Raw genomic sequence first — 21596 nt, 5'->3', positions numbered from 1 at the left:
TAATTTTGATATATGCCATGATCTAATAATCTATCCTGGCATACAGAGTAATTATTCTCTTTCTATAGCTCTGTGTTCTGTATTTGTGTGTGCGAGCATGTGTACCAGCATGTATTGTGTCTACAGATCAGCTTTTGCCAAACCAGCACCTCCCAAATTGTTATTTGTATATTGGTTGAAGATTTTGGACAATGAAATTCAAAACCGCCAAAGAGGACAAAATAGGGGTCCCTACCTCATTCCCAAACTTTTTTCTCATGTCTCTCACAACTTACTACTTCCAAAACATTGGTGTACTTTCTGAACCAGCCAAAGATATATTCAGTTTCAATCACAAAGAGTTAAAGCAGAAATTAATCAAGCCAGCAAAACTAAACAACTCTCCCAAAATCAAAGCAACGAATCATAGCAAGTAATGCACAAGATAACCTCCACCATTACAAAAAATAAAATAGGAGGAACCTAATCATAGTTTTAAGTTATTTGGTTCCAATGATGTACTGATGAAGGCTAAAATATACTAAGTTGAGTCAAGCATCCATGGTACACTTGGTACTACACTCAATTTTAGACAAAAATATTCACATTAAATTGTTCTATACACACTGTCGTGCTAGGGGAATGAACATAATTTTTGTTTGTAAGTTACTATAATATATCATTTGATCCACTTAAAATATCTAAATGATTGGTTCATGTCATCAATTCACCCTTTTTAGGGTTGAATGTAAAACAAGAAGAGCAACATTGAACTTTCCTGCATGCAAAATTCTGTATTTCTATTATTTTTCGTTAATATTTACAATGCACATTTACTTTACCTACAAAGTTGCAAGCAGTTGCATTACAAAGTTCTGTATTTCTGTTACTTTACATCAGTGATTTTCAACCTTTTTTGAGCCATGGCACATTTTTTACATTTACAAAACCCTGGGGCACATTGAGGGGGGAGGGCGGCTAAAAAAAGTTTGGACAATTTTTTTTTCCTCTCTTCCTCCTTTTCGCTCTATTTCTCTCTCCCTCCCTCTTTCTCTCCCTTCTTTTTTCTCTCTCCATCCCTCTTTCTTTCGCTCTTCCTTCCTTCCTTCCTTCCTTCCTCTTTTTTGCTCTCTTTCTCCCTCCCTCCATGTCTTTCTCTCTCCCACCTTCCCTCCCTCTCTCTCTTTCTTTCTCTTGCTCTCTCTCTTGCTTTCTTTCTCTCTCTTGTTCTCTTTTTCTTTCTTTCTCGTTTTCTTTTTTTCTCTTGCTTTCTTTCTCTCTCTTGCTTTCTCTCTTTCTCTTTCTCTTGCTTTCTTTCTGTTTTCTTTTTCTCTCTGAGCTTCGCGGCACACCTGACCATGTCTCACGGCACACTAGTGTGCCGCTGCACACTGGTTGAAAAACACTGCTTTACATAACTTGCAAATGCAAAGTTGTGTATTTCTGTTACTTTATATAACTTGAAAATTCACAGTTTTGTGTTTCGGTTATTTTTTACATTAATATTTTCAATATGCATTGACATTACATGCAAAATTACGAACAGTTGTATACAACATTCTGCAGCTCTTATTATTTTACATAACTTGCAAATGCAATTTTTTATATTTTTGTTATTTTACATTCAACCATACACACACACACAAAAAAGTGAATTAATTTCATTGAATGGCAAAAATGAATTTGATCATACAAGGTAGATAGCGATTCAGGCACAACTCTTGCAGGGGGCAATGTTTCTGAAGCTCTTTCCTGGGTCTTCCCCTGTGAATACCTAAAGTCTAAATATCAGGTGAATTATCCCAAAGGCAGCCTCTGAGGCTCAGTAAATGCCAACATGTTGATGGAATATGAAGAAGACTTTTAAAAGTATGCTTTCAAACTTCCCAGATATCTAGGTATGCCTAAATCATCAACAATGAATAAAACTAATAAAAGAGAGAGAGAGAAGATGGAGAGAGAGGCAGGTTCAAAAAGCATGAAACTCCAATTGCCATTCCGATTATATTTTCCCCCAGCTACAAAAGGAAAAAAAAGCTTTCTTTGCCTTTAACCAAAGGAGTTTCCTTCTGTAGTGTGCTTAGGCTGGTGTTTACCTGAACCTTTGAAAGCCAGTTGATAAAATCAATGAAAACATGATTTGTTTCTCCATGCGATTCTCTCTCCATATGAGCTCAATGATGTTTCCGTCACTCTGATTTTTCTGGGATTTCAAAAAGAGCTTCTGGGCTCGCAAAACGGAACAAAATAAAAATGGAAAAAGTTATATTTCCTGCCATAGCGGGAAGCTCTTCTTCCCTTTATCTTTAACCCAGCCTGTGCTGGTGGAGAAATTGGCAATATCTTGTCTAACTAAAGAGGCGATGTGGCCGATGCTGTAAAATTATTCTCTGCAGTTTCAACCAGTAAAATCCGAGGTATTAACAGGAAAAAATGTGGTCCTTTCCTCCCAAAACCTGTTATCCTACCTCTGTAAGAGAGCTGAGCAGTTCCAAAATGTGAAAGATAAGTGGGAAGGAAAGAAAGAAGGGAGGGAGGGAGGGAGGAAGGATGCAAGCAACAAAGCAACAAAGCAAGTAAGGAGAGAGAAGGAAGGAAGGAAAGAAGGGAGGGAGGAAAGGAGAAAGAAAGAAAGCATGCAAAGAAGCAAGGAAAAAGAGAGAAAAAGAGGAAGGAAGGAAGGATGCAAGCAAGCAAGCAACAAAGCAGCAAAGCAAGTAAAGAGAGAGAAGGAAGGAAGGAAAGAAGGGAGGGAGGAAAGGAGGAAGAAAGAAAGAAAGCATGCAAAGAAGCAAGGAAAGAGAGAGAAAAAGAGGAAGGAAGGAAGGATGCAAGCAACAAAGCAAGTAAAGAGAGAGAAGGAAGGAAGGAAGGAAAGAAGGGAGGGAGGAAAGGAGGAAGAAAGAAAGCATGCAAAGAAGCAAGGAAAGAGAGAGAAAAAGACGAAGGAAGGAGGGAGAGGGAGGGAGGGAAGGGAGGGAGGGAAAGGAGGAAGGAAGGAAGGAAAGAATAAGGAAAGAAAGAAAGAAAGAAAGAAAGAAAGAAAGAAAGAAAGAAAGAAAGAAAGTAAGTTCATCTCACTAATAATTATTTTGGATATCCTTCTCCCTTTCTTCAAAATTCCTAGCTTCTATCTACCTATATATCTGTACATAAGCCGAAACCATAGGATTTGGAGGTTTAGGGGTTTTTGATGAGGGGGTCTTCTTGTTCCACTCAGAATAAATATTTTTTTTCAACAGATACTGCTATCTTAAGTTCTCTGCACAACGGTTGCCTCATTATTTCTTACTGGTTTCTTAGAATTGTCCCTCTCTATTTTTTTCTCCCTCTTTATAAAACTGTCATCAATGTAAAGGTTTGGGAAAGAGGTTATACAAGAAGATTAAAAGAGACAGGGATGTGATTTGACTCCAAGTAAATAATGCTGGTCCTTCCTGGGTTATTTATTTGTAGTCTGTTCCTCAAATCACTTTTCTGCAGCTTTGATCCAATAGCAACAGCCATTCAGGCTTGAAGAAAAGGAGCTGATGGGTGAGGGAGGCGGTGCAAGAGAAGGCAGGAGATAGACATGTGCGGGAGATTTTATTGGCTTTTTTCAATATTATATCAGCTTAAAGCTTAAATTGCTATAATGGGCAATTTGTGGGTGAAAAATATTAAAGCCACCGAAATGGAGCTGCAGTTGCTTTTGTTTTCCCTTAAAAATATCCTGAGCCTTGTGATACAAGTTGGAAATTTTAATGGGCAACCCTAGTAGATAGAGCTGTTCAGGTTCAAGGTTTCTGTGCTTCCTTAGAAGATTTTTACAAAGGCTTCTATAGCATCTGGGTTTCCTAATACAGTGATACCTCGTCTTACAAACCCCTCGTCATACGAACTTTTCGAGATACAAACCCGGGGTTTAAGATTTTTTTGCCTCTTCTTCCAAACTATTTTCACCTTACACACCCAAGCTGCCGCCACTGGGATGCTCCGCCTCTGAACTTCTGTTGCCAGCAAAGCGCCCATTTTTGCACTGCTGGGATTCCCCTGAGGCTCCCCTCCATGGGAAACACCACCTCCAGACTTCCGTGTTTTTGCGATGCTGCAGGGGAATCCCAGCAGCGCAAAAATGGGCACTTCTCTGGCAACGGAAGTCCGGAGGTGGGGTTTCCCAGCGAGGGGAGCTTCAGCGAAATTGCAGCATCACAAAAACACGGAAGTCCGGAGGTGGGGTTTCGAGGGCTTCTGTGTTTTTGCGCTGCTGGAATTCCCCTGAGGCTCCCTTCGCTGGGAAACCCCACCTCCAGACTTCCGTTGCCAGTGAAGCACCCGTTTTCGCATTGCATCACAAAAACATGGAAGTCTGGAGGTGAGGTTTCCCCTGGAGGGGAGCCTCAGGGGAATCCCAGCAGCACAAAAACGGGCACTTCAGCTGCCAAAAGGGGTGAGTTTTGGGCTTGCACGCACTAATTGCTTTTCCATTGATTCCTATGAGAAACATTGTTTCGCTTTACAAACTTTTCACCTTACAAACATTGTCCTGGAACCAATTAAGTTCGTAAGACGAGGTATCACTGTATTTTAAGACGGCATCTCCCGAAGTGGATATTTACTGGAAATTCTGCCACTGTAGTTCTAGCACAGTGATGCCGAACCTATGGCATGAATGCCACAGGTGGCACACAGAGTCATATCTGCTAGCATGCAAAGCACGTATATGTCTGCCGAACAGCTGATTTCCAGGTCATGCAGAGATCCTGGGAGGGCAATTTTGGCCTCTGGAACCTGGGGAGGGTGAAAAACGGGCCTAACGGGCCCACCAGAAGTTGTGAAATGGGCCATAGTGGATCTTTCACTAAGGAGGGAGTAAATTAGGTGGCTCCCATGTTCCGTTCCAACTCTTCTGTGATAATCTGAATAATAGAATAGAATAGAATAGAATAGATTTTTTATTGACCAAGTGTGATTGGACACACCAGGAATTTGTCTTGGTGCATATGCTCTCAAAGTACATAAAATAAAATATACATTTGTCAAGAATCATACAACACTTAATGATTGTCATAGGGGTCAAATAAGCAATGAAGAAGCAATATTAACAAAAATCTTAGGATATAAGCAACAAGTTACAGTCATACAGTCAACATGGGAGGAAATGGGTGAAAGGAATGATGAGAAAAACTAGTAGAATAGAAGTGCAGATTTAGTAGAAAGTCTGACAGTGTTGAGGAAATTACTGAATTTACTGAAGGTTAGAATTACAAATCCATAAGATGCATCAGATTCCTTCACAGCAAGAGTGTTGTTTATCTCAAGAATACCATGGGGATGCCATAAATCAGGGGTGTCAAACACACATTGTCATGGCGCCATCACGTGATATGTCACAACTTTTTTACCCTTTGCTAAACTGGGTGTGGGAGTGGCCAGCGCATGACATATCCGGCCCACGGACCACGTGTTTGACACTCCTGCCATAAATTGTGGGGAAACAGTTTTTCTGATGATCCCAATTTTTTTCAAGTGCTGCCTGCATGGGAAACTGAACAATAACAATAACTGAACAAAAATTGCTATCAACAATAATTCCTAACCCCGATGTTTATATGTCTTTATAGATTGGATGTTGTCCTACCTGTTGTTGTTTTTATCTGTGCCATCTGGTGAAGTGCCCGATTTGTATTATTGTTATTTCTTACTGCCGTGGTTATTGTTTTTTCGATCTGCATGCCCACCAGCCATTGTTGATCGGTGTCGTGATTAATGCTAACGACGTTTGGAAAGCACTAATGAATAAGTGCAATTTCTTTTCTCTATTGTTGGGTTTTTTGTAAAGTTGCTCAAATGCTCTCAGGTATGGCTGCCCTGAACGGAGGACTCGGTGCAACAGGCTTGACCAATGGTACGGCTGGCACAATGGATGCCCTCACCCAAGCCTACTCAGGAATACAGCAGTATGCCGCTGCGGCGCTGCCCACGCTATACAGTCAAAGTTTGCTACAACAGCAGAGTGCTGCAGGCAGCCAGAAAGAAGGTAAGATAGATAGACCACGAGGGGGAGGGGGAGGCAAAAGGGGAGCAAGGAAGAGATTCTGAACTGAAAATTAAAAACAAATGAAACTTAATGGTCTTCTAAAATTAGGTTTATTAGTACAGCTGCTGCTATCATTACTATTAAGCTCCACCATTAAGTAGAGTTTTCTTATTCCATGGTGCCCTGCCTCTCCCAGCACTCAAGGGCTTATGCTACAATGGATGGAAATAATTGCAAAATATTAAGAGTACAAACAGGGGTGGGTTGCTCCTGGTTCGGCCCAGTTCTAAGAACCGGTAAAAACATCAGCAGGAAGCTCTGCCCACCCAGGGATGGTAGGTAGATGATAGATAGATAGATAGATAGATAGATAGATAGATAGATAGATAGATAGATAGATAGATAGATGATAGATAGATAGATAGATGATAGATAGATAGATAGATAGATGATAGGTAGGTAGGTAGGTAGGTAGGTAGGTAGGTAGATAGATAGATAGATAGATAGATAGATAGATAGATAGATAGATGATAGATAGATGATAGATAGATAGATAGATAGATAGATAGATAGATAGATAGATAGATGATAGATAGATAGATAGATGATAGATAGATAGATGATAGATAGATAGATAGATGATAGATAGATAGATAGATAGATGATAGATAGATAGATAGATAGATGATAGATAGATAGATGATAGATAGATAGATAGATAGATAGATAGATAGATAGATGATAGATAGATAGATAGATAGATAGATGATGATAGATAGATAGATAGATAGATAGATAGATAGATAGATAGATAGATAGATAGATAGATAGATGAGACCAGACAGACAGACAGACAGATGGCAATGTAGACACAGACAGCTAGAGATTGAGAGAGAGAGAGAGAGAGAGAGACAGAAAGACAGATAAACAAATAAATGAGCAAGCCCATTCTTTGTTTATTATAGTTTTCTTATGCTTGTCTTATCCTAGCAAAAAGAATCTGAGGTTAATATGGAAACAGGGTTCTCAGAGAAGCCTCAAGGCCTCTCTATGCCTCTCCTGGATATACTGGAGCTACTATCCAGTTAGTTTAGATTGTTAAGGAATATCTCCACTGCAAAAAAAAAAGTGGAAAGTTTGTGATTCCTAAAAGCCACTGACTCATCAAAATGGACACTCAACCGGAACTAAGCTGCACCTAAGTAGTTGTGCCTGCATGGAAAACCTTTGGCATGAAGAATATATAGGAGCCCTATAAATATTTAATTTCCCAGCACAGAAAATTCCTTTCAGGCAGTTGCTCAAAGAATGTTACCACCCACTGCTTTTCTAATGCAAAAACAGATATTGTCTGCTGCTTTTGCAGAAAAATAAAAAGTGCAACCATTCAAACCCTCCTTGAATTCCCCCCCCCCTCCATTTCTGGTGGGGAAGGAGCGCCTCTATCTGGATTTGCATGTACACTACAAACAGGTAGCTTTTATAACTAAATAGTGTTTGGAGGTTAATGACCCAAATCCATCCAGCCTGGTTACAACGAAGGGTCGCTTGTTTAATGGAGAGTGTTGAGGGGGAAGCAAAGAAAGGATTGATTGCTTTGTATGAGCTGCTTGACGAAGCAAAAGAAACCCAGAAAGTTAATGCTGAAAATAAATGAATGCTAATTGCAAGATGTTCCATGGTGGGGGGAAGGCTTCTTATTGCTACTGATTGATAAATAAATAAATGAATGGATGAATAAATAAATAAATAAATGAGAGGGGGGGAGAAAGAAAGAAAGAAGGAAGGAAGGAAGAAAGAAAGAAAGAAAGGGAGGAAGGAAGGAAGGAAAAAGAAAGAAAGGAAAGAAAGAAAGACAGAAAGAAAGAAAGAATGAGAGAGAGAGGGGGGGAGAGAGAGAAAGAAAGAAAGAAAGGAAAGAAAGAAAGACAGAAAGAAAGAAAGAATGAGAGAGAGGGAGAAAGAAAGAAAGAAAGAATGAGAGAGAGAGAGAGAGAGAGAGAGAGAGAGAGAGAAAGAAAGAAAGAAAGAAAGAAAGAAAGAAAGAAAGAAAGAAAGAAAGAAAGACCTTGATGGACCACTAGATCTTTTTCTGCCATTGGTTTTCTATGCTTATTTGTTTATTTATTTCTATAATAGAACCTGCCAGTCACAAAACACTTAAAGCTTTTTAATATTAAAATAATATTAAAATGGGCATTTGAAGAACTGCTCAATATTTGGCACCTTTTTTAAACAAAGAAATGTATGAAAAAAAGTATGTGTGAAGCAAATAAAAAAGTAGTTCTGCCAATTCTTTCCTCTTCCTTGAGGACAGACTACCTGAGCAAGTAATGAGTACATGAGCTGCTGCTTCTTGGCCCTCCCCTGTTGCCAGGGTGACCCAGCTGCCAATCCAGTAGCAGCAGCCAATCAAACAGCAGCCTTGAGCAGATGGCAGTGAAGGAAGAGAGGAAGAAGGAAGACAAAATGGCTTCACAAAGAGGAAGAGAAATAAACAGAGCCAAAGCTCAGAAATCAAAGTAAAAAAAATAAAAATTAAAGGATAGACAACCCTGATGATAAACGATGAGGGAAAGGAAGCAGCAACTGAGGAAAATGGGGAGAAAAAGACTTTTTTATATATACTGTACTCCCTCAGAACCACCTGAGGGAAAGATTTACCTCAGGTGGAAGCAGCGGTGGGTCGTTACCGATTCAGGCCAGTTCTCCGAACCATTAGCGCCAGCCAGAGGAGGCTCCGCCCACCCATCCAAGATGCTTCTGCACATGTGCAAAAGCTCGTATGCATGCACAAACCAGTAGTAACTGTTTTTAGAACTCGGTACTGACTGGGAAAGATGAAGTAGTCAGAAGCCCCACTAGGAAATGGGGAAGAAAGAGTCAAGACTTGAACATAGTAGAAACCAGAAAATAAAGAAAGATCAAAGACAGATTGAACACCATCAAAAGAGGAATTTAGCTCCACAGAGAGGAACCAAAAGATAAAAAATAAAAAAATAAAGAAGTCAACAGTAGAAAATACAGAACACAAACACGTAAAAATACATTCAAGCTTTGAGATGGGCAGCTATATAAATATGGATGTATGTATGGATAGACAGACAGACAGACAGACAGACAGACAGACATAGGTATAGATGGATAATTGGAAGAATCAAAGCTGCCATCATAATATTTTGATCATCATGACAATTGCAATCCCAGAGAGATATTTATAATTTCCAAAAAGTCTAATATCAGAAAATGAAATGTTGGAAAATAAATTAACTACAAGTAATAATTATAATTACTTTGTATCTCTCATAGTATATAAATATAAAGCCACTTTGCTACGTGCAAAATCAAATAAGATGAATGACCAGATTTATAACATCAGGTTATAGAAAATGTTCGTTGTAAAACTTTGCATTCTAGAGTTGTGCCAGAAATGTAGCATCTCTACATTTTTTACCCATTTAGGAGAACCAAGAAGATAAAAAGTGAAAGCAGAAAAAAATAATCAGCATTGTGCTGAAATAAAAAGCAGTATTCTAAATCTTATTCTCTGTATTATGTAACAGATGTGTAACCCGTACAAAGAGGATTATTTTTCTCCAAACAACTGCAAAAAAAACAACAACAGAAAGAAAGCTTAAAATGGATATTTGGGCGTGTGAAATGTCTAGGAATTCTTGTTTTCTAAATCATTTCTCATCAGTGTGTTTCTGATGCTTTGTTATTTTTGTTGTTGTTTTATCATTTTCACAGACCTCCGAAAATTGTATTGAGATAGGTTTCCCTGATAGTCTGTTTCATAAATTGGTTTATAAGTCTATTTGAGTTGGACAACGATAATAAATTTAAATAAATACCCGTTTCTTTCACACTTCAGCCATTTTATAGAGAATGTAAAAAAATACATATTTGAATTGCTTCACAATCCTTTTTGTTTTCAATTTTCCTTGTTCGTTCATTCGTCCATTTAAATTTATTGGGTCACCCAACTCCAATGAACCCAATTTATGAGACAGGGTGGGTGAGATCTTAGATAAAAATATAAAACCTATTTATTTCCCTTCTAGTCCTAACATATTTGGATGACACCACAGAGGGAAAAAGTCAACTGAATTGACTGGTGTACTATAGGGTTCCTGCTTGGGCAGGGGGTTGAACTCGATGGCCTTCATGGTCCCTTTCAACTCTAACAATAAATAAATAAATACTTAGTTAATATTTTCAGCATAAAATGAAAAGGCTGATTCTGGCTGCCTGTTCTCTCTTTTCTTAAAAGGTCCAGAAGGAGCAAACCTTTTCATTTATCATCTCCCACAAGAATTTGGAGACCAGGACATTCTGCAGATGTTTATGCCTTTTGGAAATGTTATTTCTGCTAAGGTCTTCATTGACAAACAGACTAATCTGAGCAAGTGTTTTGGTATGTAACATTCAGTACTGAACACCAAAAAGCTAATGTCTAAGATTCAACATTGTTGCATCTTGTCTTCCACCAGAGAACTGTAGATATATCCTTTTTACATTAGTCATCAGGTCCACAGTTGGTTATTTGATCATTGTTTCTTCTCTTTAGGGCAATGCTTCTCAAATAGGAGTGTCCCTCCCCCCCGCGGGGGCACGGAGCAAAGCCGGGGGGGGGGGTGCATGACCCTGGGGAATAAGAACATAAGTACATAAGAAAAACCATGCCGAATCGGGCCAAAGCCCATCGAGTCCAGCATTCTGTGTCACACAATGGCCCACCAATTGACCATGGGGATCTTGAGCAGAAAGAGAAGGCAAAACTCTCCCTTTCCCTCAAGCCCAACAAATGGTACCCAAGGGGAATCCTGCCTGCCTCCACCAACATAGAGGTGGCACCTGGATGTCCATTTCAATAACCACCGATACACTTGGCATCCATGAATCTGTCTAATCCTGCCTTGAAGCTATCAAGCCTGACAGCTGTCACCACCTCTTCTGGAAGTGAATTCCATAAACTAATGATTGAAGAAATATTTCCCTTTATTTGTCCTCACTTTCTTACCTCTGAGCTTTAGGGAGGGCCCCCTCGTCCTAGTATTGCGTGATAGAGAAAATAATTTTTCTCTATCCACCTTTTCTATCCCATACATGATTCTATACATTTCGATCAAGTCACCCCTTAAATGCCGTCTTTCAAGGCTGAAGAGACCAAGGCATTGCAACCTGGTTTCATAAGGGAGGTGCTCCATTTCCTTGATCATTCTTGGGCATTTTTTGCTGCTGAGAGTAGGATACTATTTAGTCACAGCGAAGAGTTGGGGGGGCGACGAATTGTTTACTTCTTCCTGGAGGGGACGTAACAGAAAATAATTTAGAAACATTGTTTTAGGGTAAACATTTTCCTTCAAGATTGTTTATGTACATATGCATACATAAACACAGAGACGCATACATACATATCTATACATATCTATACATGTAAATATACATACTGTATACGAGTATTGTGAGCCCAATTGACAAAGGAAAGCTCAGGAGTGTTTTGGTTGGAAATTAGTGGAAGGGGCCCTCATCCAGCAGTGGATAGATTATGATGATGCATATACATATATACACTGCTCAAAAAAATAAAGGGGACACTTAAACAACACAATATAACTCCCAAGTAAATCAAACGTCTGTGAAATCAAACTGAACACTTAGGAAGCAACACTGATTGACAATCAATTTCATATTCACACTCAACTTCGCAAAGAACAAAGTATTCAATGAGAATATTTCATTCATTCAGATCTAGGGTGTGTTCTTTGAGTGTTCCCTTTATTTTTTGAGCAGTATATATGTGTGTGTGTGTGTGTGTGTGTGTGTGTATAGGCCATGATTTATAACCACAATTTATGTTGCTAAGCAAGATATTTGTTAAGTGAGTTTTGCCCCATTTTGTGACTTTTCCTGCAGAGTTGTTAAGTGAATTTCAACTTACATTAAGCAAGGAGTTGGACTTGATAGCCTCAAAGCTGTTTCTGTGTTTGCAGTTATAAGGTTCCCCGTCTATCATTTATTGCTGATGTGAATTAGAGGCATTGGTTAACATCCACTGTTAGTCATTCTTCACCAAATAAATTTATCTTTATGTGCTTGATAAAAGAAATGTTCTTTGCTTTGTCCTCTATAACCATTTCGGGGGGGGGGGGGGTGAGGAAGGCTGTGAAAGTTCCATAATAAAGTGAATTGTTTCTTTCCTCACAGCAATTCCTATTAATTTTGAAAAGTACAAGCATTTGTGGTTGAATCAGGAAAAATGCCTAAAAAATATATTTTCCTGGAAGCAGCACAGAACTGTCAAATGCATGAAACTAATTACATCCTAGGTGAAGGAATGTCATTTATTAGACAATCAAGGCCCCTTATTATGAGTGTCTAATTATTCTCTATTGTGTTTTTTTAAAAAAAGCACCTCTCCATGTTTAACTCATTATTTGCAGATTATATTAAATGTTTCCTGCTCTAAGACTGTGCAGTTGCTTTGCAAACGCCTTTTTTCCCCCTTTCATTCAATCATGCCTGGTTTTTAGAGATTGCTTAGACAAGTCCCTGCCGTTTTCTTGGCAAGATTTTTCAGAAATAAATTGCAATTGCCTCATTCCTATGTTGAGGGAAAGTGACTGGCCAAAGGTCACTCAGCTGGCTTTATGCATTGTGGCAGTTTCTAGCCTCATGACTTAGTCACTGCCCCAAACTGACTCTCTTAAATGCAGTGTAGTTACATTCACATACAGTATTTGCTAAATAATTGTTCTTTCTTATGCTAGTTATACTTTTCTCATGTTATGCAAATTTGCAGCCAAAATTGCATCACCGTGCCTAAGAAATAACAGTAGCCTTAATGTATCTACAGAGCATTATTTCCTATGGTGCAGTTATAATTCAGCCAATTATAAATAACACTGGGGAACAGCAATTTTGTTGTCTCAAATCTGTGACTTGTTTTCCACTAACTTTTGGCCTCTGGATCCAAAAATAACCATAGTTTTTGTCTATCATGTCAACTTTTTAAACTACAGGATACCCTCTTGTCATACAGATTGTGTAAAATTTTATTCATACAAAGGCTATAATAGTTACTGCAAGTTGAATTGTGTTCATACAAGTAGTTGTTTTTATAATTGAATGGTAATTATACATATTAAGGTAAGAACATTCACTTATAGCTTTTTCTGGAGTGTTTAATCTGTGGACATTCTCACTTGATGCTCCAACAATAGCCAGCCATCATATGTACATCCCATCTACCTTGATCCCGTGCCTCCATGACCTTAAAATCTTGGTGGAATCACTCACCCTGTTCATCACTGACTGCACCAAGATTTTCCAGGAATTTAGCAAGATGGCTATGTAAAAAATGCAATTTGATGCTCATGTTGCCTAATAATATATACTTTATATACACTGCTCAAAAAAAAAATGAAGGGAACACTTAAACAACACAACATAACTCCAAGTAAATCAAACTTCTGTGAAATCGAACTGTCCACTTAGGAAGCAACACTGATTGACCATTTCACATGCTGTTGTGCACATTCAACTTTGTACAGAACAAAGTATTCAATGAGAATATTTCATTCATTCAGATCTAGGATGTGCTATTTGAGGATTCCCTTTATTTTTTTTTAGCAGTATATATTATATACAGTATATAAGGTATAGAGAAAAAACTTGACGTGGTAGAAGAAAACCAACTACACTTTTAAAACCAGCATGCCTAATTAACCATAAAAAAGCTCAAAAATCAAACTCACCAAAAATTGTGTTACAAATTGTTCCCCAGTGTAATATACCATTTATCCAAGGTATCTGGTAGGTCTGATGTCTTAAACCCCAACATTTAAAATGATGTCTCCACTGTATCATTTTGGACCTAAAATACTAAATGTACCCCTACATCCAAAAGCAATTTGGATTTTCTAATCAATGGAAGAACAATTGAGAAAGTTGCCTATTAAAGCCACAAAAGAGAAACCTGTTCTGCCAGCGTGTCTCAACCGCCTGTAATTACAGGGTAATTAGTCCAGGAAGACACACACCACACGATAAAAGGAAAACCCAAAAGTTTTTATCAACAGAAAAATAGAAACAGCTCCCTTTTTAAATGTCAAAGTGATTTTCTGGTACACACAAGGCACAGGTTAAATGCACTCCAATTGGTCACCCAATAACTGTGAAATGGAGTCCAATTCTAAAGTCCAGCGAGTCCACACACACAATCCTGAACAGCAAAAACCACGATCTTGATGAAACAATGAATCAGATAAACTGCCATGAGGCTAAAACACCAGGCTGCACTTTTATCTGTAGCACTAATTGCAACACCCCCACCCAACCACAGGTGGCCTCATTTTCTCTTGTAATAATCCTTCAGTTGTTGTCACCTATGCATCACTCTACGCATGTGTGGATGTGTCATTAATTCTTGTTCAGAATCCAGGGATGATACAGATGACTGATCTCCTCCTGGGCTGTCTGCCAAACTCCCCTCTTCCCTGTCACTCAAGCTTCCTTGGTCAGAGGAGGCTTTGTCGGCAGATTCTACTGGGAGCAAAACAGGCCTGCAGCATGTGGATGTCTCCCCCACATCCACCTCCACATTCCTTGGGGCAGGAGGTGGGCCAGAGCTAACAGCAACAAAACCGAACAGAAGTGACAGCAAGGGAATTAGAAAGCGAGTAGAAGTGACAGAATTGAAGAAAGGAAGGGAGGAAATTGAATGGGTCCAAAGACGGGCTACAAGAATGGTGGAAGGTCTTAAGCATAAAACGTATCAGGAAAGACTTAATGAACTCAATCTGTATAGTCTGGAGGACAGAAGGAAAAGGGGGGACATGATCGAAACATTTAAATATGTTAAAGGGTTAAATAAGGTCCAGGAGGGAAGTGTTTTTAATAGGAAAGTGAACACAAGAACAAGGGGACACAATCTGAAGTTAGTTGGGGGAAAGATCAAAAGCAACATGAGAAAATATTATTTGACTGAAAGAGTAGTAGATCCTTGGAACAAACTTCCAGCAGACATGGTAGATAAATCCACAGTAACTGAATTTAAACATGCCTGGGATAAACATATATCCATCCTAAGATAAAATACAGAAAACAGTATAAGGGCAGATTAGATGGACCAGGAGGTCTTTTTCTGCCATCAGACTTCTATGTTTCTATGAAATGTTGGGAGACACTGTGAAAGAATCCAAATGCTAACAATTTTCTTCTACTTCTCACACACTTGTTGTTGTTTTTTCTCTTTCTCTCTACACCCTCCCACCCCCTCAACCTACTTTTGTGCATTCTAGGTTTTGTTAGCTATGACAATCCCGTGTCGGCACAAGCAGCAATACAGGCAATGAACGGCTTTCAAATTGGCATGAAACGCCTGAAAGTACAGCTGAAGCGCTCAAAAAATGACAGCAAACCTTACTGACCCTTCTCCCAGAAGCTCTCTGCTCTTAATTTAGTTTCCTTAGGGTAAGTCTCTTGAGCAAGCCCATACCCTTGCCTGGGGTGGGATTGAGAAAGAACATAAGAACACCTGACCCGCCACCTCTAAGAGACAGCCACCTGACAATCCTGCTTCGATTTCCCCCACCTGTTTAAGAGAAACTTGGCTAACCTAACCAAATATATATCTATATTTATATACATATATATACATATATATATATATATATAAGGGTCATCCCTACAATATATATATATATACAATATATATATATATATATATATATATATATATATATATATATATATATATATATGTCACTTGTTTTTTTGCTGAATTTGAAAATTAAGGGAGACTAGGATAGATCTATTTCGGCCTTATTTTGGCCTCATCAGCTAGCCATACCCTCACTGGGACTTGAACCTGCAACCTTTGCCTTGTAAGGCAGAGAATTAACCTCTAGGCTACAGTATCCAATCCCTTCAGCTCTGCACCAGGGAATATATATATATTGGGATGACCTACAAGATTCAAATGAGCAACTCAGATTTTTTTTAAAAAAAATATTTTAATGAGCATTGAAGGGAATGCACCCATCCACACGCTACAATCTTAATAATTAGAGCTGTCAAAAAAGACAAAAAAATTGCAACTTGACTTTCTCGGCTCTGGTGACCTTAACACTTTGGATGAGGATAATGAAAGCAATCCTGAATTATCCGAATGGCACCAGTTCTGAAATTGCTTAATGGCCCTTGGCCAAGAAAGTGACTCATTTAGAACACAACATTTTTCTTCCATTCCTTCAGTTTGTTTCTTTCTTCTTATTAAGAAGCTTTAATATTTACCACTCTTAGGGCTTCAGGTTGACACGTGGTTACATTATCCTGTTTAAACACTGGTTGTCTTTATTATATTTTACTTATTTGTGTTTTGTTTTCCTTTTTGTTTTTGGTTTTTTTGAGTTCTTCAGGGTTTTGTTTTTGTAAAGAGCATTAGTATTAAAAAAAAAAGACATAGAGATCTGTTTCTAAAGCTACAGGGTTTAAAAAATAAATAAATAAAAAGAATGACAATACTTGATGTTTCTTGAAAGATAAAAATTTAATAATAATAATAATAATAATAATAATAATAGATACAAAAGAAAGCCACAGGCCTGTAAATTTTATTTGTAAAAAGCATTTCTATTTTTATACAAAAATTTTTACTGCCTCAGAAATAATGGAAGTTATTTATTGCCTATTGTTAACTTATTGGATACCTAAAGACCAGCTCCGCCTGGTAGCTAGATCATTTTGAAGTAGTCTCTAGATTACACGTGCCAAGAATGGGTGCTTTTTCACCGTTGAACCCTACATCTTTTATGGTTCATAATTTCTCTCCTCTTGTTTGTATTTTGTCTTTGTTAACTTGTCCGTTCTTTCCATTATCTACTTTAAAATTTAGTTGTCTTGAGATTTGTCTGTTTGTTTTTTTGCTTTATCTTCAATCCACTTCTACTCCTCTTGATGTTACCTCTGTTGAAATGGGGTCTTGATTCCTCCCCACCCTTTTCCTTCCCCAAATGAAATAAGAATCCATTTTTTAAAAAGAAAAAGAAAAAGGAACCTCCTTTCTAATGGATTCTTTGGGGCTCTTTCATTTTGGCCGTTGTTGACCAAGTGTACAGTTAATGCAAATTGTGTGAATGGCTGGGACTCTAATGATGAAGAAAAATTTGCATTAGTTTTCTCCTGCACCCATTAAAATGATTTTTTGTTTCTGCTGCATAGACTCTCCATAACTTTTTTCCTCTTCCTTGTTTTTCCCTAGACATCTTCATGCCCGTTAGTTCATCGTTTGCCTAGCATGTCCCTGTGACGTCTTAAAAAAGTTTCATCGTCCCGTCATTGTTTCTGATGTCTTTCTGACCTCACATCATATATATTTGGTTCTCCTACTGATCTTTGATCTATAGTTTGAACCTTTGAAATTTGCATGTGACCTCATCTAGCTATATGAATTCTGGGAAGTCAATGTGGAAAGGCATTGCTGCATTTATGCAAGATCAAAATTTATTCGTAGTCAAATTTATGATAGGAGTATTAACACACACACACAAACACACACACACACACACAAAAACCTGTGGCAAAAATGTTTTGTTTAAAGTTTTCGGTGTTCCTTTTTTCCTTTTTTTCCCCCCTTTTAGTCTTTTCTTTTTTTTTTCCTGTAAAAAAAAAATAAAACAGACTTGAAAGTATTAGACAGAGACCAGCATTCTGGCTGGTCTCTAAATGACATAGCAATATGTGTCTACACAGGCACAGAATGTTGGTTTCTAACAGACTACTTCCGAAAATAGTTTGAAATGAAGAACTGTCTGATTTTAAGTCTCTAGAGGTCTGTAATAGTTTTTACATTTTTCAGGCAGTGTAAAGTTTTTTGATAAGGCCATTTTAGGTGGCTCACTTTCTCATTAAGAATATATATATATAGAACCACTTTTTGTAGATTAGTATAAAAAAAAATATTTACCCTGTTTTAGGGCAAATGCTACCTATTTGTCACCTTTTGCTGAACTGATTCACAAGTTAGACAATCCATGAATTAATGCACATGAAAATTACCTATATTTTATACTGTTTCGATGTACAGGAGAAAGGTTATTGTAAGCTATTGTTTCATTTGGTGCTTTTGTGAATTAAGTTGTGGTCTCATCATTGGGCGGGATTCCTCATGGTCTTTGAGTGTTCTGTGTTTATAAACAACAGGTTTGAAATTGGTTTTTACTTGAAGATCAGCAACAGAACAAAAAAAAATGAATTTCAAAAAACGGAAAAAAAAATGGTTTGCTTAAAATTTAAAAAAAAAAAAGTTTTCATGTGAAAAATAAAAACTATTCCAGACTAAGTTTGTGTTGGCTTCTGTGAGGCATTGATGTCGATTTTTTTAAAATTATTATTGTGGACAATTTCGATGTGTTTGTGTTCAGCAAAATGTGATTCAGTTTTCCTTTTAAATAAATAATAAGAACTCAGTGGGGGGGAAACAATTAGTGCCAAATTCCCAAGGTACTTCTCTTCCTAGAGCTTCAGTGTGTTTCTTGTGTGAAGTAATTTGATAACATGGGTATTTTATTATGTGTTTTGTATAAATCCCTAATATTTAAAGGAAAAAAAAGAGGTTAAAAAGTTTGTTAACTTGCTATCCTGTGGTCTTGTTGCCTGAAATTGTTGTTGTTTGTTATTTCTCTTGGGTGTTTTTTGTAAAACATTGTATAAGTGCCCATGTTTCCCTTTTCTAACCATTCTGCGCATCAATGCTGTGAATGCAAACCTCACAATGTAATTTCTTCATAATGTATGGAAACCTCTAAGGTGAGAAAGTTTTGAACTTTTAACCCTTTCCACCCAGAGCTATCTTGAGAGTTAATACTTTTATACATTCACCATTTTGCTCTTTATTTTTTTATACACATTACGCACACACACATATTTGTGTATGCATATTCATACATAAATATGCACACACACACACATACACTCACATCTACATATGCACATACACACCTAATTTTTTGTGCTTTGTTTAAATACATGGTTGAAATCAGAAAAAATGCACAGAGCAGATCTGAAGGACGAAAAAAAAATATTTTACTGCTGTCTAAAGTTCTTCTGTATCTATAACTAAAAAAAAAATATTTAGAAATTGTAGAGCTCCTTTGTTTTGTTTTTTAAAATCTTTTCTTAAAAAGAGCTTTTAATACGCTGCTGGTATATGATATTCTGTATTTAAAAAGTAAAAATAATTCTTTAATTATGTATTGTGTCAACACTCCTAGATAGGAGAATTGAACCCACAATTTGAAATCATGAAAAAAAAATATTTTTATAATAAAATTAAATGAATTTTTGATTAAATCCAGCGCACTAGAACTTCCTGGATGAAATTTTCTTGTGCACATTAGTTAAAACTCCTTTTTATGGATGAGGTTTACACACGTCTAAATGCTCTGATGTGCTAGCTGCCATATCTGTACTATGTTGATCCAGATGCAATAGATACAAAGTAGATGTAGCGGTATCTTTTGTTAGCAGGATTCATTCCTCTTAGCTGATGAACATGCAGGCTTCTGACTTGAGACAATCCCTCAAAAAGGCAGAAGCAAAGGATTGCCCCTGCAGTTCCTCAATCTGAGAACAAATTCCAGTAGCCCCTCAAATCTGTTTTTGTGAATACAGGTTTTAGAGCTTTCCGGTGGATGCTCTGAAAAGCAATTGTCCTGTCTCCCAATCTGGATATTTTCCACCTGGTGCCTTCCATCAAAGCATCCCAGGACCATGTCACCCTGCCCTTCTCTTCCCCAGCCCTCTCTTCATAGCTTCTTTGCTCCTTCCCTTAATAAAACCCAGTCATTCTATTCCAAGTTTCCCTTTTCCTACGTGGTGAAAGGAAATCTTAGTAAGACACCATCCAGGAAGATAGCAAAACGCTGCCTGGTTGCTGTTTTTACCATTTTTCCATTATTGGATTGCTAGTCATTATCTAGCCCCATCTCAACCATGTGCACAGGTCAAAACCCAGAGTTTCAGAATTGTTGTCTCTCAACCCAACACATTCTGGCATAAGCTTTAAAACAGACCCCCCATGAAGTGAGTCGCAGGTGTCAACCTGGATTCCTAACCCCTTCCCACTTGACATGTGCCCCTTTTTTCTTTGTTTCATTCGGGACACGGTGCTGACCCTGTAATGCTCCTTAGCTGTTATGAGGACAATTTGTTTTTCTCTCAGCACCGTGAATTATGTTCTGAACATAATTCGTATTCTTTAAATGCAATAGGGAGCATTGCTTCAATCAAAGCTTCCTATATTTCAGAATGAACTTTTTTTAAATAAAAAAAAGAAATGCAGCAAGCCCATTGTGTTTGCTGCAGTTGTATTGTAAGGGGAGACAAACCGAGGCTTTGCATTTGCATGGGATTTACCATAGCTAATTGGAATGTATTGGCCTGGGGGGGGCATAACTATTCAGAAATTCACACCTGTCATTCATAATCTATGTAGTTATGCAAGGGCAGTCATATTGACAGAAGAGGAAGTCAAATAAGTGGGGGCATTTAGGATGTGATTATTGTTTTGGGTAACACAATAGTACATCCTTACAAAGGTGATTGCATTTACCAGAGGTGTCCAGAAATTACGGTCACAAGAATAAAAATGCTGGCTGCCAAAACAGTGCACATTAAAAAAACAAAAAACTAGATGGGGCTTCGGTTGTCATGACTGTCTTGATTTTTGTGACTGTTCCTGAGGACACGTCTGGTATTTGCTATGATGTCATCCTTTGGACGATCCCGTTCATTCATTCATTCCCCAAGCAGCATGACCCCATGAGCTGAGCTAATAGCACCCGTACATCCACAGTTGAAAGCGCCGCAGTTCACAAAAGTTTCTGCCATTGCCAATATGACATTCTTTATGAGGCCACAGGACTTCACCATTTTTACTCAGTAAAAAAAAAGCAAGACATGAAAAAGCTACAGAGGATTAATTTAATTTTACTGCACAAGGCAGTTGCAGAGTTGTTATGTTTAAATTGTTCCTGCTGGGCTCTGTTCACTTGCGCTCTGCACAACTCAGAAATCTGCATGTTCCATCCATAGCGATTTATGAAACACAAAGGTAGTTGCTTAGCTATTTTGTATCTCTTATTATCTGTTGTAAACAATATGTGGGCACAACCCTGCAAGCATGTACTGTAGTACTTACTTTACCTGTCTGTTCATCTCAAAGGGAAAGTTCTGCAAATCCTTAGATTTTGCAGAATGATAACCAAGAAACTAAGGAATGATAACACTTCATTGTCTTGTTTATTTGACATTAGATCGAACAGAATAGCACTCCTATTCGTCAACTAAATTTTGGTATTCTGTAGTGGAAAATATACACCTCTTTCCAAGCCAAGATTATTTCAGCAGCTTTTCATGCTACTAATTTTAAAAAAACCAACAAAGTGCCAAAATTATTTCCTATTGTCTAATCCTTTTCACACTCATTTAAAAGTCTCCCGTTTTTCCTCTATTCCCCAATTCCCCATATAAAATACTTTTAAGAAGGCAGGTGATAATCTATCAGTTTGCTTTTACATTCTTTCTAAAGGAT

At 37.9% G+C, this 21596-nt stretch overlaps 1 protein-coding gene across 30 annotated transcripts in view; it reads left to right on the top strand.

Annotated features, from left to right (window-relative positions):
• The window catches only part of CELF2 (CUGBP Elav-like family member 2), a 591098-nt gene extending 573534 nt beyond the window's left edge, over window positions 1–17564 (top strand). For 19 of the 30 annotated variants that reach the window (XM_070754402.1, XM_070754411.1, XM_070754404.1 and 16 more), the window contains 4 exons: window positions 5819–5998; window positions 10272–10415; window positions 15304–15475; window positions 17265–17564. In XM_070754402.1, coding sequence (XP_070610503.1) covers window positions 5819–5998; window positions 10272–10415; window positions 15304–15431 — 452 coding nt within the window. In that variant the 3' untranslated portion in view covers window positions 15432–15475; window positions 17265–17564. Of the gene's footprint in view, window positions 1–5800; window positions 5999–10271; window positions 10416–15303; window positions 15476–17264 lie in introns of all 30 variants that reach the window. The other 11 variants (XM_070754421.1, XM_070754408.1, XM_070754405.1 and 8 more) reach the window with 1 other exon arrangement.
• Window positions 17565–21596: the final 4032 nt, after the last annotated feature.

This window comes from Erythrolamprus reginae, chromosome 6, assembly GCF_031021105.1.
Source record: "Erythrolamprus reginae isolate rEryReg1 chromosome 6, rEryReg1.hap1, whole genome shotgun sequence".
Lineage (NCBI taxonomy): Eukaryota > Metazoa > Chordata > Lepidosauria > Squamata > Dipsadidae > Erythrolamprus > Erythrolamprus reginae.
The sequence above is the reverse complement of the archived record's forward strand: the minus strand, read 5'-3'. Positions and strand labels throughout refer to the sequence as shown.